This window comes from Parasteatoda tepidariorum, chromosome 10, assembly GCF_043381705.1.
Source record: "Parasteatoda tepidariorum isolate YZ-2023 chromosome 10, CAS_Ptep_4.0, whole genome shotgun sequence".
NCBI lineage: Eukaryota > Metazoa > Arthropoda > Arachnida > Araneae > Theridiidae > Parasteatoda > Parasteatoda tepidariorum.
This window is the reverse complement of record NC_092213.1, coordinates 21,118,317-21,138,568: the sequence shown is the minus strand read 5'-3', so window position 1 is coordinate 21,138,568 and position 20,252 is coordinate 21,118,317. Positions and strand designations below refer to the sequence as shown.

Sequence of the window (20,252 nt, the reverse complement as noted above, 5' to 3'; positions counted from 1 at the left end):
TCCTTTACTGGGCATAGATTTCCCAGTGAATGAACAGTATGTGTTAATGTGTTGACACTTTAATTTTCAATTCATGATTATAAAAAAAGGTTAACATTTTCCAAGTATTTATATGTTATAATTTCAAGAATAGGCTTGTTTTTAAATATTTGTATGGCTTATAAATTCATAAAGAGCATTAAAAAATAACCAAAATTAGTTGTTCCTTTACTTGGTGTTCATCCACTGGTAAGAGCTGTTCCTTCACTTGGTTTTCTTACTACTTGTTATTTGAACCTCCAAAACTTTAAAACAATATTATGTAAGTTCTCTACAATTTTTTTACATAATTTGCAATTAATAACAAACATGTTGACACTGTCATTTAACTAAATTACGAATTTTGAAATTAATATGATTTTTTAAAAGGCAAGCGAAGCTTAAATGTTCCTTCACTGGTGAGTTTACCCTATACAGTAAAATAACAAATTGCTATGAAACTCAGTTGACAAATGAGCAAGCTATAATAATGTAACTTGACATTAAACTTTTGTATAATTCATTAAGTATTAGAAGGAAAGGAAAATAAGTTCTTTTAACTAAATTTAAATCGTTAATTTTTTTTTATTTTTAATCAATGATACATTGTCAGTATCGTTCTCAATAACTTTGTGCCATCTAGTGGGCAAACTTTCAATCGATCGATAGAAATTAAATGGATTTTAAGTTAAATATTTAGAGATGGAACAATCGGATCTCTGGAAATCTGGTGACGCAATCAGGTGAGTATGGTGGATGAGGAAACACTTCACATCGTAATTCCGTAATTTAAAAGCTCTTTGTCATGACTTTGCAGTACTCAATGAGATAAACTGTGGCCGACGAAAATCAAAAGTCCCAAAATCGAAATTGCTGCCTGGTCTTCTAATATTTCTGGAAAATAATTTTTAACTTTAATTATTGATGAACTTATTTTACTTCAGAAAAAAAGAAGTAACTAAAACTGAATGAACGAACATAATTTTTAAGAAACGAATCCCTAAATAATTAATTTGGGGAATGATTTTCCAATTTTTAGTTTTTTTTTCTATATTGTTTTTGAAAAAGATTAAATATAACAAATTTAGGTAATCTCTTTAACTGTAAATTGTTTTCAAGCTGCGTGTCATTGAATGTGCGCAGAATAATTGGGTTTCAACATATTCGAAATTTGGAAACTAATTTGGTCGCATTTCCTGTAAAAAAGCTCAACTGGGTTGTGTTTTCATAAGCTGTAGCCATAGCCTCAAGAAATAAGAAAGGAAGAAAAAAAATTATTAAAACTAATTTTCTTACTGCTACATCTTTCTTCATCTGTTCCATCTCCGCAGTCATCCTTGCCGTCGCACAAAGATAAATAATCCACACAGTTTCTGTTTCTGCATTGTTTCTTTCCCTTTTCGCATATATCTGCAAGAAACAATTCTCTGTTACAGAAAGGATTAAAATTAACCGTTTCTAAGTGTAATACATTTATGTACTATAACAAAATGTTTCTCGTCTTCTGTTTAATAATGTTATAGGAAACGCTAAAAGTGTTCTTTAAATACTCGAAAAATGATTTCATCGATCATTGTTAGTTTGTGTTTGCACGTTTCGATTTCTTTATGGAACTTAAGGTTGAACTGGTGACCCTCCACTCTTAATAGTAACTATTAAAATTAATGAACTTAGTACTTTTATGGTTCTAAATTCAGCCTGATATTTATAAAATTAAATATTAGACAGAATCTAGAACCATTAGGCGCTTTGAAAATCCATTTGAAATCCTGTCGCTGGCGTTTTGCAATGTACCAGATTAATTGGAAATAACTCAGCATTTTGTAGTTTGTCCGATTTTGTAGACATATTGCAACTTGCCCTGGTGTCCTTATGTGTATTTAAACTGATTAGAAAATTCCTGAAGAATTTTCAAGACAGCTTAGAGGCTTTTCAATGAGCCAAAACGGCTTTTTTTTTCTTTTCTTTTCTCCAAGCTTTGGACATGTGCCTAGGTCATTATGGACACTTTATCATACAGCCCAAAGCTTGGCTACAGCTAAAATGGCTAACAGCAAAAACGTATTGCTAATACTTAATAGGCCTAAATTTATCCTAGGATCCTGCACTCACTATTTTGAGCTAATCACAAGCGACCTGAGAAATTTAGGCTAATTAAGCAGTGCAGTGAATGACATATTTTCTAATTAGTCTAAAGGTACCTAGGTCTAAAATTAACGGAAAATAGTGAAGACTTTTTCAAGTATGAAATCACGCTTCAAGGCCCGTATATCTGTAAGAGAGGACCATACCACCAATTAACCCATTATTTTGTTTATTCTGCAGCGGCTGTTTCATACCTTTTGACTCCAGCCAGTGTTACGCACTATCATGAGTGCGTATTACAATTGTTGAACGGTTATTTGTTTTGTATTGTATCAATGCATGTACATATCAAATTTCATTAAAATCGATTCAGTTGTTCTAGAGATACGCGATCAATTCTGTGTTAAACAGTGTATAAATAAAAGTTCGCAATCCTACCTTTAAAGCGCATGCAGTATTAAATTGAGTGCTTCAAAACTTTTCTCAAAGAGGGAATTTATAGTATGAAAATTTACATTCAAACTCGGAACGAAATCAATGTTCAAAATTGACTAGTAAAAGTCAAAAAGTTATCCTTGTGGCCTAAAGTAACCCCGAATGATGATACAAGAAGTAAAATGTTATCGTCTTATATTTCATGCTCAAATATTCATTTATATTCAATGTCAAATTTAAAACTTGAGATAAATCGATTGAATGTGAGATGAATCGATTGATTGACAGATGTTCCCTTTCTCAGCAAGTAGGATACGATGAAATGTTTTTCTGAAATGTTTATAGCATCATGAGTTGTGAAAACGAAAGATGTTTATTAATAAGAATGAATAAATTATTCTGACAAGTTTTTATATCGACAGAAATTCCTTTAAAACTAGATTAAGAAGACAAACGTGTTAATTTTTTTTGTTCTATGTTACTGCGATAAAGAAAAAGCTTATAATTTCTCAGTTTTTACGCTACCCGCTCAAAAGTACTTATATTTGCTTGTAAAGGAATGATTGATTGAGATTATCAAATAATATAACATTGTTTCATTTTATCTTTCACTAGTGTTTTTACAAATGAAGTTTTCATTGGTTTTACACTATTTTACGCAATTTTCGTTTTTTTTTGTGAAAGATATTTTGTTTTCATACGTAAAGATTTTATTCCATTTTTCGTAGTATCACTTTTCTGTTCTTTGGTAAAGGATCTTGTATTTTCAATAATAAAGGTTTCTTGGTTTTTATTTCCTTTTTAGTAGCATCATTCTTTTTTTTTTAATTGGGAAAAATCTTGTGGTGTTTTTACAAATGTATCAACTTTCATTTACAATTGTATTTACAAATGTATAAACTTTTTTTTTCCTTGATTTTATTCTATTTTACGCAACTTTGATTTTTTTTTCAATTATGAAAGATCTTGTGTTTTTACAAATGAAATTTTCATTGGTTTTATTCCATTTTTTCGTAATTTTCCTTTTTTTTCATGTGGGAAAGATCTTGCATTTTCAATAATACAGGTTTCTTGGTTTTTATTTCATTTTTCATAGTATAATTTTTTTTCAGTTGGGAAAGATCTTGTAATTTTGCAAATCATGTTTCCGTTAATTTTATAAAATTTTTCGCAATTTTCGTTTTTTTTTTCTTCCTCCAAAGTTTTAATATCACTTTTTATTTGTGAAAGAGTTTGTGTTTTGAATAACAGAGATTTCATGGTTTTTATTTCATTTGTTTTGCAGTTTTAGTTTTTCATTTGTGAACAATATTGTGTTTTCATGCATAAAGTTTTTCACTGATTTTATTCTCTTTTTCACACTTTCATGCATTCATTTGTGAAAGCTATTGTGACTTTGTTAGTGACAATAGAACTGCCATAAGATTTGCTATCGCCTTTTCATGTACAATGAATGTAAGGGGCTTGATATTATTTTCTCAGTGAATGATTTTTAATGAAACTTAAAGAAACTACATGACTTAAATAATTTGCATTATTTAATTCATTAATATAATTAAACCTTACTTTCACAAACTAATTAAACTGCTTACACTATTAAACGACTAAATTTTTTGTTGTGAATTGTTGTAAATTGTCTTCTTTTTTGATAATTATCTCTTAACGTTTTGAGGAGGAATTAAGTTAACTGTAAATCACAATATTACGTTTCTGTAGATTTAAATTAGATTTTTCTAAATGATTCTAAAAATAGTTGTCTCATCATTAAAAAATATTTCATTTGTTTTAAAAGTCAATTTTCTTCGCTAGGTTCTCAATTATATATTACTTTATTTTACCAGAATACTTCCGAAATATATATATGTTTCAGACAAGATAATAGATCTGTACAATCCAGTCTGGAAAATGGATAATGATAAGAGATGAGAACGTTTCTGACATTCTTAACAGATATTTAACCTCTAGTGTATCAATTGCTTTTAAAGGTTTTCTCTAGAGAAAAATAAATGCCATTATTTTAAGTGCAAGTATTTTCTCAGCTAATTTAAGTTCATAAATATCAAAAGTTTAGCTTATAACTGCATGTTTCTAACATCTTAAAATATCTTCCATTTCCATAAAAGCTTGTCATTTTTAACTAACAAGTTAACTAATTAAATTAAACTTACACAGCTAATTAATCTGTAAAGCAGAATGTTTATGTATATGTCTGTATGTACCACAGAGAAATATTTCAAGAGTTTCCCCTCTAATATTAGAAAAAATAAAAAGACGTGTTTTTCAATCGATGCCTGCCAAAATGGCAAAATTTCAGTCATAACGTTTTTAGCTCCCTGTTACGGCAAAACGCTCAACTACCACTTAGATTGAGTTTATCATTTAATTTTGTTATTTGTAATTGAATTAATGAAGTCCTTTATAATCGTTTTTTTTAGCTATATTAACAGCTTAAAAGTTAGTCTTTTAAAAAAATCTCTTTTTTTTAAAAAAATTAAAAAGAAGTATTTTTACAAATTATTGTTATTATTAACAGAAGTAAAAAGATTCTGTTTAGCAAATTACGTCCAGTTTAATTTCTCATCATTTTTCTTGTTCTTATCTTCATTTTGAATAAAATGAATATTTATATAGATGGCATGCACTATTAATCTTTTTAAACAAATAGGAAAATATATGCAGAAAAATGTTAAGAATGTAGACCTCTTCTTTTCTCTGTTTAAAGTAGAATTCATCATGCCACAGAATGAAATAAGGAAGACATGAGTAAAAAGAAAATTTGTTTGGAAATTTTGCTTGAATTGCTTGGAAAATTTTATGCTTCCACAAAAATGAGCAATGGGAAAAATTTAAAAGCTCTAATATAACTCCAGATAGTGCATTATTTAATCTATAATTTTTATTGAAATTATTGGATTTGATATTGATTTTCCTATAAAGACATAAACTCGGTAAATTTTACTGTATATTATGGTAGTTTTGACCAACTTTTTTTCTCAGAGGACCATTAAATCTTGACTTTCATAAAAGTATTGTAAAAACAAAAATATTGAAAGTAAAATGTTCTAAACGCCAACTAAGCCGAATCGATAATATATCACTGCACTAGTTAGCTACATAGAACGAAAAATTGGAAAATGAGATGAATAAATGTAAATTTTTTTTGAATCCCTATCTACTACAAGTTTTTTTTTAATAAAATTCGTTGTTTTGGGGCTTTATTCTTTATTATTCAGGAAATAATGGGTACTGTAGCGATTGTTTTTTCAAGCGACCCGCCATAAATAAGGTAAATACAGGAGAAAATTGAGTTTAGTAATATTTGAGTGTTATAAGTAAGTTGGCTTCGAGCTAGCATGTCAGATGATACTGAAAAAAACAGTTAATCTTTATTTCAATGAAATTAAATTCTAAAACCGTTTTTTTGGAATTTTTAAAGTATTTTTTTAAAATAAAATAAAGTAAAGTTATCGGAAGGGTAACAATTATTAATAAATAAACGAAAAATGAGTTATACAGTGAAACATCCATGAAAAGCCACCTCTTTGTTGCGCCCTCCTCTATTAATGACCACTTTTGGGAGGTATTGAATTTTTTCCATAGACTTTGCGTTGAAGAAAACCTTTAAGAGAGACTTTTAAAACCTCTCCCAGTGACCCGGCGAAATATCTGAACCAAATGCGGAAAAGGTCAAATAAGGAAAGACGAAAAAATAGTAAAACAAAAAATTTAACGAAATAAATAAATTGGTGAAAGTGTATTCAAAATATTTGTGTGAGGCAATTATTTAAAGAGCTCTTTTTGACGATACAACTTCATGTTGCATTCAGAGTGCGCTAAAGATGATGCTATCAATGATTTACTTTTAGAATTGAAAGTTTAATTAGAAAAAAAAAAGTTTTTAGAAGAAACAAGCATATCAAACAAAATTAACCTCTTATCTCTTAAAGCTAATTGATTTTTCCGATATAAAATTAACTGCAAACTTAACCAAAAACGTAATTGCTTATTTATTTGAAATAGCTCTATCATTCACATAATTGGTAAATTTGTTCTTACACATAATTGCAACAGTTTAGATCATTTTAATTAGCACTAAATTTTACTCATTGATCCGTCTTTTCATGACGACAACAGAAGTGGCATTTCCGCACCAAGAAAATGAAAGTAATTACAATTAAAATCGTTTGCGAACAATCATATACCTTCGATAACAGTTTTGAAGTGAATGGAGGTAAACCCTAAGAACGACCAATCTCCATCGAGGACCATTTTACTGTGGAATGGTGAGTAGTCTATTCACTATATTGTATCTTAATTAATTGAGTCGGTATATGTCTCTCAGTTCTGTAGGTGGCCCAGTTGGTAGAACGCTGTACTCACGTTTGTGAGAGCGAGAGTTTGAATCCAGCCGGTCGAAGACTTATCGGTACACGCTAAATTTATGGAGTCACAGAGTCCTCCATGTTCCCATTACAAATCAATACCTCCGGGAGGTACTGAATTTGAGATTGATCATTCTCTGGTCCAAGTCAAAATTATGATCTGTGGATGAATGAATGGATGTATGAATGGGTCCACCCTATAAACTGGTGTGACGTATGGGTGTGGCAGAAGCCAAATTCTTGGTCATAGATGGTGGCACAGGGAAACAAGAACAATCGCAATCGCACCCCCTTCCGCCTTAGAACGGGTATTCAGCTAATAAATAAATACTTATAACTATATATTTTACAAGTGGACTAGAAAGAGGATTTTGCAGCATTTTAAAAACAATTGTAACTTGCAGTGGCATCAGATACAGAGTTGAAATTCGGGCACGCTTTCTAGTCGAAAAATGGAAGAAATTGGGAGTGATGATGAAGACAAAATATGTTTGTAGTGACTTGAAAAGGACTAAGACTTACACTGTTTCCCATTAAAGAACTCTAGTTTAGTTTTGAACACTTTACCGCACTTAAAATATGGATTGACGACAAATTCCTAGATGTAAAACCATAAAAAATTAGGTGTTTTACAAAAACAAGAAAAAAGATTGGGGAATTGTGTTCTTCTTATTGCTGTCCAGCACACCTAAAATGTAACTTTTACGTGTAGTCGGACATTGATCAGAATTTCGATTGCTGCTAATTTTTCGTTGAGGGCAGGAAATAATTGAAAAATATATTGTCAGTATATTGTCAGTTGTAGAGTATAGGGCACTCAAGTAGAGATCTGAGTGCTCTAGTTAGTTTGAAAATTGTAAAAAATTAATTGTAAGATTACATGGAAATGAATACATGGAACAGTTTTCAATAACGTTTCTTAATATTTCGGAAACCTCTTGTTGGACTAGACCACCAACAATTTAAACCGTCATCTACTAAAAGGTACCTCGAGATAATTGAGTTGATATATCTTATATACTAGTGATTATTAATTTATAGTTGTAGTGGTAGCTACGCTAAATTACTCCTCCAGCAGAATTTTATCTATGATAGAATTTGTAGAATGAATTCCGTCATTGAAGAATGAATGCTGTCATTGATGCTTCATTGCTGTTTTGCGAAAGGTGCGGGGGGGGATGCATTAAGGTCACCGTGCTTTGAGTGTTGGTCGTGAGAGCTGTGTGAAGAACACAGTTTCGGTCGTGATCGCTATTTCAAAGACTGTTTTTGAGTGCTCTAGCTAATCGGAAAGTCATCTAAATTTTGACTGCAAAAATCTATCGACACAAACATTCATCTATCGAAATTCCTTCGAAAAGATAAGGATTTAATTAAATTAACAAAAAAGTAATAAATAAAATGGTTTTTTATTTTAAGATAAAAATATTTATTTAAGTAATAAAAAATATGTTGATAAAAACAATAAAAAAAACTTTTAACGATTAATTTTTTGCAAAGTTATTAATAATTTACCAATTTCATTAAAATGCTAATTGTTTTAGTTTAATTTCTAATGTATTTTTTACTCAAACACAGCATGATACTAAAAATTAAAATACCACAAAAAATCCCAACACAGAGGAAGAAAGTGAGATTAAGGAGATACGTTGCCAAGTGTGGTAACCATTCCATTATCTTTTTCTTTCGCAACCCCACTGTTTCGGACATTTTTGAAGCCATTATAGTTATTCTCTGAGTAAGAATTAGATAAAAGGAACTCTAATTCAGATTAAGAAGATAAGAAGGCGAAAGAAATTCGGAGGAAAATAAATATACACTCCTTTATTTAGCGTATTGTAGAAAAGAAATCTATAAAAATATATCTTATTTAAAGAGTTTTCTTTCATAATAAATCAAGGAATCGAAACTGTATGCCTGTTTGGAATTCTCGCCTAAGGAAATGCTCGCATATTTCGCGCGCTTTAATTTTCTCCACCTATGAAAAAGTGAACTCTTTGCTAAACTTTCCCTCCAACCACCCACGACTGAATAATAACTGAAATCAAAAATATAAGTTATTTACTAAAAAGAGATTTATAGCGAATATTGCTTGAGCATCATATTTAAATACGATTATCTTAGTATAGTTATTAGGGAGATTTCGCAAATTTACGTTAGCGTCCGTACGCTCCCCGCTCCCGTACGTAAAATTTCAAGGAATTGCTCATGCGCACTTCTAATGCGCATGCGTCAGTACTGGTGAAATGCACCAGGGAAGAAATATGAAACTTACATAAGAGAAAATAAGAGATAAGTGAAACTTAGAGATTCCGTGAGTATGAGTAAAAAGCGCTAACTTAGTGGAATATCATTTTAACTTGGACCACAAAATCAAAACATTAACAACGGACGTAGACTATCTTTTTAAAACTGTGACTTTTATTATTAATATTTAAAAAATATTATTGAACTTCTATTGATTATTTAATTTCTTTTAACTAAATTGTGTAGTTAAAAAAATATAATTTATAATTTTGAAATTGCGAAAATATATCTAGTTTCTTATGAAACTAGTGCAACTTATGCTTAGTTAGACAACTATAATGTTAAACAAAAACTAATAAAGTTATTTATTTATTGAATGAACCATTTGTTGTGAGATCATCACACGTTTCATTTCTAAATTTCATCAATACATTTCTCGAAATTCGCGTTTCACTTCCATGTTTTAAGTTCGAAGCAGCTCACTAGAGGGCGTGGATATAGAGTAGTTACTAGACCGGTGATGCAAAAGTGCACCGTGACGTCCGTTTGGTCGAGTGATGGTTTGAAGGTAGGCTTAAACAGAAAACCACATTTCACAGCTATAAACAGCATGCTTGTAGCTTTGTATCTACAGCGTAAATTACGCTAACATAACGTAAAGATACGTAGCATCTAAAATAAAGGCGAGCATGCGCAGTTGCTTCATCCTTACGTACGGAAGCTAACATGAAAGTGCGAAATCTCCCTAATATTTATTTTAATGAGTTGAACTTCTATGAACTACAATGTTATGCTTTTACTAATAACGCAGAACCACCGAAAAGGGATTAGAATGAAAATGAAATATTTTAATTGAGTTAACTGTGTTAATGTCTTTTAGTTTTTTTCAAGAGTGTGGGAATATTGAATTATTACTAAATTTTTCTATAAATTAGCAATTAATCAACACTGTACTCTACAACACTATACACTGTTAATCAACACTAACATATCGTCAACAATATATATTCTATTCTATTAATTATTAATTGAACGATTTGTCAATTATTGACTTAATTTTACCCATACGAAAAACAGGTATTAAGCTGGTGTATGTACAAAATTTTCACTTGAGTTTTCTTCAGACGGTAGTGAAAAAGGAAGGCAAATGGATACAATAATAAAACTTTTGGTTATTTCAGATTTATTAGATTTATTAAAAAAAAAAATCTTATGCATAAATTAAACTTACTGGTGTTCGCCTGCATAGAATAAGTGATATTGAATCCTCTTTTAGCACCAAACTCATCAGTTTTCAATATGACTTGAAACGCGTGTGAATTGGATACGTAGTCGTTTGGCAAACTGTTTCCACAGTGCATCTTCACCAAAACACCAGCTCCATTTGACTCAAAATCATGGACACTCACGGAATCACCCCCGCAGCCATCTGTGATGTCTACATCGAGGGCATTAAAATGAATTCGCACGTGCTGCAAGTGAAATATTCTCAATATGCAAATCTGCCTGATTATTAATTTAAAAAAAAATTAATGTAATTAATGTAAGTAAAATATTGTATTTTTGTAAAATAAAAACAATATGTTGGTAATTTGAAATGACTAAGAAACTTTCCGTAGTTTTTATTAGATAAAGTTTTCATTAGAAGGTCCGTGTGCAATATAGAATAACATTTGATTAATTTTTTACGTTCTTTGACTAAACCTTAATGGTTCGAGTGCAAAACCTCAAAGCAAAATATTCCTTGTTTTGTGTAAAATATTGGCTTCCAAAAAGAAATTTTTTTTTGGATGAGTAGCAACTTAGTTGGTGAGCAAAGCTAGCAGGTAGCAGAACCTCATAGTTTGTTTAAATATTATTTACAAACAGCAGTGGGTGAAATCATTGTAAATCAAATTTATGAAATCAAAACTAAAATAATGAAGCATAACATTTACTGCAACATCAAATTATCTAGGTAAATCTCCAGTTTAAATTGCTTAGAGAATTAATACCTCTAAAGGTGTAATATTAAACTAAATAAATAAAAATAATTAGAATTACTTAACCATTATAATTAAATAATTATTGCAGCAAAAACATGTGATTGAGCACACGTATTTCCTTCTGAAATGTTTGGTTTCAATTTAAAATGTTTCAATAGATGGAGCTGCAAGTAATGAACTAGTAAATCAAGCATAAAAATGCAAAAAATCATATAATTGTTATCATAATTCTTTTAAAGTAAGAAAATTACGCTTTGACCAGACCAGATTTAACCAGATTTGGAAATGTTCATCTTCAGGGATTTAAGAAAACCCGAAACCTCAATCATTTCATCAATATTCGAACCCACTATCATAAATACTTAAAAACAACTCAGCTGTTAGGCAAGTAGGGGTAAAGCTCTCAGGGAGATTGCCAGGCTCTCCCATTTCACAACTGGCATTAAAATGCAACGAAATAATTTGTGGAAGAGAATTTTTTTTTGCCTTTTGCTCAAAATTTTTTGAACTGAAACCAGGATTTTTGGAGCAAAAAATTTTTTTCTTCTTACACAAATTCACATATTCTTACACGAGCTCTTTTTTTTTAATTAATTTTTTAGCTTTTAAATTTTTTTTTCAAACTGCCAGTCTAATTTAGGGCATTCTTGGCAAAGCTTTAATACTTGTTAAAGTATTCCATAATTTCTAGAATTTACGTTTCAAATATATTTTTTAATGATTAACCTAAACTTTTCCGCTTTCGATCATTCTCAGCTCAGCAGTCTATTCAGCTCATGTCTACTTAGCGAGAAATTTTCTCCTGATCGCATCATAAATGAGGAATTTTTGAATCAAATTTCTAAAATTTATTTATTTGAATCTAAATAAGTATTATAATATTTTATTAGCTCACAGAACTAAATATTACTCACTCTATTAATATTAAATATTACTATTAAAATAAATATGATTAACAACATAATAAAAATCGGTTTTAGGTGTTTTGGAAGTCTTATAAAGCTCAGATCTTGGTTTTCTTAAGAAGGTCAGAAACTGAAGCGATCACTGACCACTAATACAAACCAACATGTTTATCCATGCACGGCAAAATTTTGCATAATCAGGTGGTTGCCTCTCAGTCAATACCTTCATGACAAAAATATCAGTCAATGTTTCATAATATTGTCTACACCCTTTTTTTCAATGATGACATCAGCAATCTTTATTGAGATGGAAAAAAAATATTCGACTCATTTTAGCAATACTCACACACTCAATTACATTTCAACTGGTGTGCAAAATCACCTGATCTGATCAGAATATATAATGGGCGAGATATGTTGGAACAGTTAGTAAAGAGCCTTAATCATCATATCTAATGATATTATACTTAATAATATTCAGGCGGTAATAAAATCCAAATATGTTGTAGTTAGTTGTAGTTAGTATAGTTTTATAATATGTTGTAGTTTGTATAGTTTTAATAATTTCAAAAAAGGTAACTATTTTTTTCCCCGTTGTTTTTCAGTGACCTTCAAAAAGCACTATTCTACTGGGAAAAAAAACCTAATGTGTCCTGATTCTAATCGTAGAAATTAGGGGAAACAACTATTTTAAAATAATTCGTAAAAAGGGAATCTTACCATTCCTTGTGGTGCTTGAAGTTGGTATGCACATTGAACATTATTTGGGTAGTTAGAATTCTTTTCAAATCCTGGACTGTATAAAATTCCTGGTTGACGAACGTTGATAACTTTAACTTTTGGTTGTCCACCCGTGAGTGTATTAACGCATGCTTCATTCAAATCTATAAAATGTGAAGAAAAAAAAAATTTCTTCTCAAATTGGAAAAATTATTTTTTTAATTTTAAATCAGTAAAGTTAGATTACATTTTATGTTAAGTTACAGTAACTTAAAATAATTCTTAATCTATGATTCTTTTAAGAACAGTATCTTAAAATAATTATTATCATGTACAATCAATTAATAACGAGTCAGAGATCATATTAATTAGGAAAATTTAGAAATACAGTTGATAATGTGACAAAAAGGGTTAGTTTTCTTTTCTCTCGCTAGGTGCTCTCGCAGTACGTATATAAACAGTGATAAAAAGATAGACAAACATAAATCATCCCGATCATTCCGTTTCTGCAAGTAACACATAATCAGTGACAAATTATAAGAGATAAACCACTCCAGCCAAAATAGCTAAAGAAGCAATGTGTCATTGGGCTATACATTTGGGCCTTTTCACCTTTTCCTACTACTTACGCCACGATAGCTTTTGCGAAATTTTCTCTTTCTTATCATAGCAATTAAATATTCGTACCGTTTATTTGAAATATAAGTAAACAATATTTGGGCTGAATACTCTTAAATGTCTATTCTCGAAAGCGTGTTTTTTCTAGAAATACTAAAATAAGTTCTATTTTTTTGTATTGAACGCAACTTATGAACATTTACTTTTTATAAGCATCGCTAGATGGCAGCGCCAGTTACTATAGTTAACAATTCCATAAAGCTTTTAACTCATTGAAATCAAAGATATCGATTTACTGTACTATTAAATTTTCTTTTTTTATAAAGTGGACTCCATTTCCTGTCTTCTTTCATGAAAAAAGGAAAAAATTATTTTAATGACTCGTGAATAGCATGAAAAGCTAGTTTTGTATATTTTGTTTTTGTAAGGAATAATGAAAATTTTTTATTTTTATCATTGTCACTAGATAGCAGCATCACTACGAGAAGGCAAGCTCGTTTTAAATTTTATATACTTTCTTAAAGGTGGAGTGTTGCCTTTTATTTTCTCCTCTATGACGGGCACCTTGTTGTGTATACATATTCGAGCCACCAAAGAGATATAGCTATGAATTATTCTTGCATTATGAAATCTGGTTATTGTCAAATTCGTGATGCTTTGCGTAGCTCTGTATGCTTTGCCTTTCTATATTTTACATTAATCTATGCATACCAGAAACTAAATCTTAGTCATGTGCGTTAATAATACACGGCTCATACACTGTAAAAAATTCCGGATCAAATTACGGTATAAAGTACCGGCATATTATCATCCATAAGATCCATTTTACCATAAAATTTATTTGTGTCGTAAAATATAGTAAAGTTTACAGTAATATTTATTTAATTAGAGTGATTCAGTGACTTTACGTAATTGTTACTTCAAAAATAATAGTATAACAGATTGTTTGCTCCATAACATGTTCCAGTTAAAATGGAGTTTACAATAAAAAGTACCCGTATTTTTCACCGAAATTTTTCTGACTATAATTACGGTATACGGATATTATCCAGATTTTTCCAGATATATACCCGTGTATAGAATCTAGACAGATACTGTTTATTATACTGTCAATATACCTCGTACCTATGTCACATGTACTGTATACATTGGATACTGTACATGTGACAGATACTGTATATATGACTTTTTAGATTAAAAATTATAAACACGCATTTTAATAGAATTTAATTAACCTTATAAAAATATTAATTCAAGATTTTTAAAGAAATCACAGGCTGATATAATCTTGTATTTAAAATAATAAAAAAAGAAAAGAAAAAAAATAGAATAATTACCGTCGGCGCTTGAGTAGCCAATGATCAACGTAGCAATGAAAATTAGCAACCACATTTTGACAGTAGACATCAGCGTGGCATGGACAACACTGGCATGTGAAACATTGTTTCATTCCTGAATGCAAAATCTGAAATTGTTATCACTCTTGATTACCATTCCAAATGTTAGTTCCCAAGGAAATGGGTGATAGCGAACGATAAATTGGAAATTATATGACATATGTAAATGAAAATAAATAAATAAAACTGAACTGAAATATTCTTTCGACTACTCTCAAATAATTTATTTAATCATTAAAATTATTAGTTTAAAAAGTATTTTCTCTAAAAAAAGATTGAGTAGTTACTTGCTTAAATTACTCTCAAAATTATCATTGTTACAATAAAATGTTTAAAACTTTTTTTTCTTCTAATTTTTGAGGACATTTTTTAAAAATATTTGAATAACCAAATTTCATGAAATGGGTGATTGCACTGTCTGAATTTCTGACTTGTAGCTACAAAGAACTTTATACCTGTTCTAAAAGTACTTAAGTGATAAACTTTAATAACTGAAATATGCTGAAAACAATTAGAGTGATAATAAAATGGGCTAAATTGTATTCTACTTTAATAATACTCTTATCGTGGTAATTTTGGATTTTAAATTCACTTCTAGGGTCAAGTTTATCTCCGTACTGTTTTCACAAAAATTATTATAAAAATTAATTTCAATTATGTAAACACAATCCAAGTCTCCCTTTATATAAAGATATAAAATAGTTTTATCGTCAATATTCGTCTTTGACGGGATGAATCTTAATGGAATTTTTAATATCGTTTAAATAAATTAACAAATCGCTAAATCAACAATTAACAATTAATTAACAATTTAATTAGTTCTAAAATTAAAAATAGTTTTAATTAATTATTAACCATTTAATTATTAATCTGAGATTTAATTATTACTAAAATGGGTCAATGTAATCATCTTCCTAAAATTATTTCACTTATAAAATGCAAATTGAGTACGCTATTTCAATGTTTAGTAATTAAAATTTAGCATATTAGATTTTCAACACATAATGCTAAATTTGAATTTTTGATTACTTAGTATAGTTAATTTAAATCTTGTAATGGATATTTTATTTTTTTAATTATTCAACTTAAATGTTTTTAATTAGTACTTAAGAATTGCGGTTTGAAGTTGCATACGTAAATTAATAACATTCCTTTCAGAAAAAGAAATCATAAATTGCTTTTTTCGACAATTATATTTAATGAAAATTTGCATCAAATCGCAGTTTTTCGAGACATATGTCCGATATTTAAATTTCTGTTATAAATTTTAAAGTTAGACGTAAGGGATTCTAAATTAACTGGCAGGGAAAATTTATTTATTAACTAATACACAGAAAAGTGCTATAAAAGTGATAAAGAAAAGTTGTGCTCCTCGATATACGTTAGGGAAAATCTTACAAAGTAAATCCGTAAAATACTTCGCTTTAGGGAATAGGGGAAACTTTGTAATTCTAACGTCGTTGCCGCTTGGAAGGATTAAAACAGATCTTAAGGCTGGAAGGAGGGTACAAAATTTATTTATTAATTAATACACAGAAAAGTACTATAAAAGTGATCACAAAAAGTTGTGCTCCTCGATATAAGTTAGGAGAAATCTTAGTAATTATAATTGGTTTGTGAACAGGTCGCGCGATTCCCACAAAAATCAAAGGGAAAAATGTCTTGCTTTTAATTAATGCATACTTGAACCAGAAATAGATTAAAGGACAGGATATGAATTTAAAAGTGTGAAAAAGTGTATCGATTAGAATAATAATTTAAGGAAAGGATTTACAGAAAAGGAATAACATAAAAAGATTAATTGAAGCTTTTTATGTTACATATATATATGTATATGTTACGGTTAAAGTTATAAACCTGGTTATTATTAATATTAACTAATGAAGTTTGGTTAATGTGATTAGACAGTTTAACCGGTCGAAATTAATAAAAATTGTGTTCCTTTGGTCAAAGTGAGAAATAAAAATGCAAAAGCACTTTGGCCAAACTTCATTGGTAATTATTAATAATAACCGGTTAATGTGATAAATTCGCTTAAATTATTCACTTTAACCGGCTTTTTGATTATTATTAGTATTGACCGGTTAGTATTAATGCTAATCGACTATTCATATTGATCCCAACATGCATATGTTATGATATTTTTTATTTATTGAAACGTATACTATGTGCTAAAATTAAATATGTGTCAAGCATATTCGGGTTTTCATTTTTAAATGTTCTATGTCAAAAATAAATGTGTAGGAAACACATGTATTTTTATTGTTGGTTGGTGCCTGTAATCAAAAGTCTGCATCAATCTGATACAACATCTGCAATTTGAAGGCAATTTCCTTCATATAAGTCCGCTCACGGATTGTCACTTATTTGCTGTAATTGCGCCAGTAAATCTGGTAGGTTTGATTTCATTTAACAAAATAAAATTTATTATGACCTTTAAAACTTCACGGTGGGTAATTTATTTTTGCAGAATAGCAGTGCAAAATTTTTTTTATTTTTTAAAATAACACAATACACTTCCGTGAAAACTTATTTAATTTCTTAAGCATCTCCGAAATTTGTTTTAACATTTCAGTATTAACTATAGAGGTTAATCATTCTGTTTATATATGCTACTTTGGCAGCAACTTTATTGAAGACGCTGGGTCTACCTCTCAGACCACATAATCCATGTTCCATATTTGTGTCTGTCACGTAGCTAGCTACCCCCATAACTGTCCATTCCTTGTTTATTTCACACATTAATGGACCGCCACTGTCTCCCTGTAATATAAAATATTTTATGAGTATTTTGTCTATGTATCTAGGTTCTTTTTCTTTTTCATCTTGTTTTAATATCAGAGTAGAACAGAGTGAAATAGGTTAACCTATAAAAAACAGGTTGCTCTCGAAGCAATATTATCTAAAATGGATCCTTCAGGACCTCTAGAATAAGGTTAGCTAATTCGCTTGGTTATGTCACTTAGATTTGGTGAAAGGAAAGTAACTGAATGTAGAATTGTTGTTGTAAGAGAGCATGCCAAGTGGTATTCTATACATAATAATAAACGCGGCTGCGTGTGTGTCTGTAATCACAATATATCGCCCCAGAAGCCTCGCCCAGGCACGAAACTCGGCACATAATTGTGTTTTGACATAATGAAGAAGTATTTTTTTTCTTTTTCAAAAATTTGGATTAGTTTTTTAGTTATCAGTCATTTTGTAAGAAAATCTATGCTTTTTCGTCTTCAAAGAGACATATTCAAAAAACAATTAAAAATGCATATACTTTTCTCCACTCTTATAAATGTATGTTAATGCGAACCTTACAATTGAAATATTAATTTTCGACAACTTAAACCAATAATATACGAAAGAATTATTAATTTAATTGTAAGGTTCGCATTAGTTTACATTTATCAAAGTGGGGAAAAGTTTAACTTTTGTATTAAAAATGTGGCAACATATTCGATACGTATATAGAACCAAAGAACTTATACGCTTATACAATCTTTGATAGAACGCTTCGCTTTGATATATTTGTCACTGTTCATAATTGTTATAAAAAGTTTTTATTCCTCTTTCCACGCTCTATTTTTTTTTCTTAAGCGAAGACGATAATTTTTGTAGCGATATAGAAATAGAAATTGATACCATAAAAAATTATATAGAAATAGAAATTGATACCATAAAAAATTATATAGAAATAGAAATTGATACCATAAAAAATTAATTACGTGGCGGACAGCTGGCCGCCTTAGGCGGCTAGTTCCTAATAAATCAAAAATAGAATCATTGGGATCTCTGAAATATTGGTTGAATGATAATTGTATAAATAGCACAAAATTCGAAAACACATTTCAAACCATCAAGAGTCATTTTACACAACACCCTAACCATGTATCCATAAAATATAGATTTCTTGGTCAATTTCGTAAAATTGATTTCTAAATTCCCTTTTCTACGGTAAGAATTCTATTGATTGCCTTATTTTCAAAGAAGAAAATAATGTATTATCTTTTATACATTTTGTTTCATAACCGGCGTTGAGCAACTGACTTAATTCTGAGTTTACAACTATCTATGTTCAACTTCGCAGCTTCGAAATTTTGAGCCCAGATCCAAAGACAGGAGAACTCCTTGATCAAGCATTAGAACAGCTTTCGCCGAAATATTTTTGATCAAACTGACACGCATTTGCGTTACATGAAGAAGAAAACCTCCTACAGATAGCTTGACGGCAACGGGATATTAACCCATGATCTGTCTAACACTGAGGGATATTTTACATTAGCGCTGTGGTCGATGTGATGTGATCCAGGAAGAGAATTCGTATCAACCAGCCACTGCTGGGATTCAAATCTAAATTGTCTCTATGGTAGGCGAACCGTAAATTATGGATTTCGTTGCAAATTTGCAAAGAAGAACATTTAAAACAAATAACTATTTTAGGAGCCTTTATTATGTTTGTCAAAATCATTTCAGAGTTGCACCTGCACCAGCAAGGAACTGTGTCGTAGAAATTTGCAATAAAGCAATCTTTTAACACCTATAGGGCCCCCCTTTTTTGCTCATACAGAACCATTTATGAGTAGAAATCACAGGTTCAACGGTGCACATTCGTAAAATTAATTTCTACGCTATTCGTTTTCTATGCTTTGACTTCAGTTTTATTGATTTCCAAAACGAGGAAAGATGTTGAACCGTTTCTGTTAAATAGCAAACTCTGCGTGTTTGTGTAAGTGTGCAATCGAAAACTCGACAAGTAACACACACGCTTCAGAACCAAAGTTTGTTTAGATCTAGAACAAATTTTTAAGCTTGTCATTACGCTCAGTTTAACTTTACTACATCGTGAAATGAAAAGATCATACGTTGTCCATTTGAATGTCTGACCATTGTTTCGTTGTGGGTTAAAATGCAGCAATCTTAAAATGATTTATATAGGTGGAGATTTATATATGACTGAATATAGGTTTATATAGGACTGAAAATGAAATATAAATTATTAATCAAGACTTTATCTGACAAAAGTTTAAATTTCTTTATTTGAAAATTTTCAAGCTGGAATAGCTTGGCTGATAGGCAGTCCCCTGACCGAGAGGTCAGGGGACCAACTCACGAGACTCTCATTCCAACTCCTGTTCAGCTGCAGACTCTGCGAGAACAAAATGGTAAGCAATGCAAGATAAATCTGTTTGGGTGCCAAAGTCCTCCGATTTCCCGTAACAAATCAATACCTCTTTGGATACTGGATTGAAGATTGATAGTGCTCTGGTTCAGGTCAAATATTACAATCTGCGGATGAATGGTGTGTGAATGTGTCCTCCCTGTAAAACGGTTTGTTGCGTATGTATGTTTTCTCCGAATCATTTTCAGGGATGTTTCCGAGACCGTCTCCGATAGCCCATTATGCATCTTTTTTTTTTTTTTTTTTTTTTTTTTTTTTTTTTTTTTTTTTTTTTTTTTTTTTTTTTTTTT

The 20,252-nt window shown here is 30.1% G+C and overlaps 2 protein-coding genes across 5 annotated transcripts in view; both read right to left on the bottom strand.

The window, feature by feature from the left end:
• LOC107436620 (enteropeptidase) overlaps positions 1–14,754 on the bottom strand; it is a gene marked incomplete at its 5' end in the record, with an annotated part of 22,485 nt that extends 7,731 nt beyond the window's left edge. The window contains 4 exon segments of the mRNA XM_021145560.3: positions 1,315–1,428; positions 10,399–10,639; positions 12,778–12,941; positions 14,733–14,754. Of these exon segments, the coding sequence (XP_021001219.3) occupies positions 1,315–1,428; positions 10,399–10,639; positions 12,778–12,941; positions 14,733–14,754 (541 nt within the window).
• Positions 14,755–17,309: 2,555 nt separating this feature from the next.
• Positions 17,310–20,252, bottom strand: part of LOC122268263 (chymotrypsin-like elastase family member 1) — a 98,713-nt gene continuing 95,770 nt past the window's right edge. For all 4 annotated transcript variants that reach the window (XM_071186467.1, XM_071186466.1, XM_016060733.4 and 1 more), the window contains exon 9: positions 17,310–17,555. In XM_071186467.1, coding sequence (XP_071042568.1) covers positions 17,370–17,555 — 186 coding nt within the window. In that variant the 3' untranslated portion in view covers positions 17,310–17,369. The remainder of the gene's footprint in view (positions 17,556–20,252) is intronic.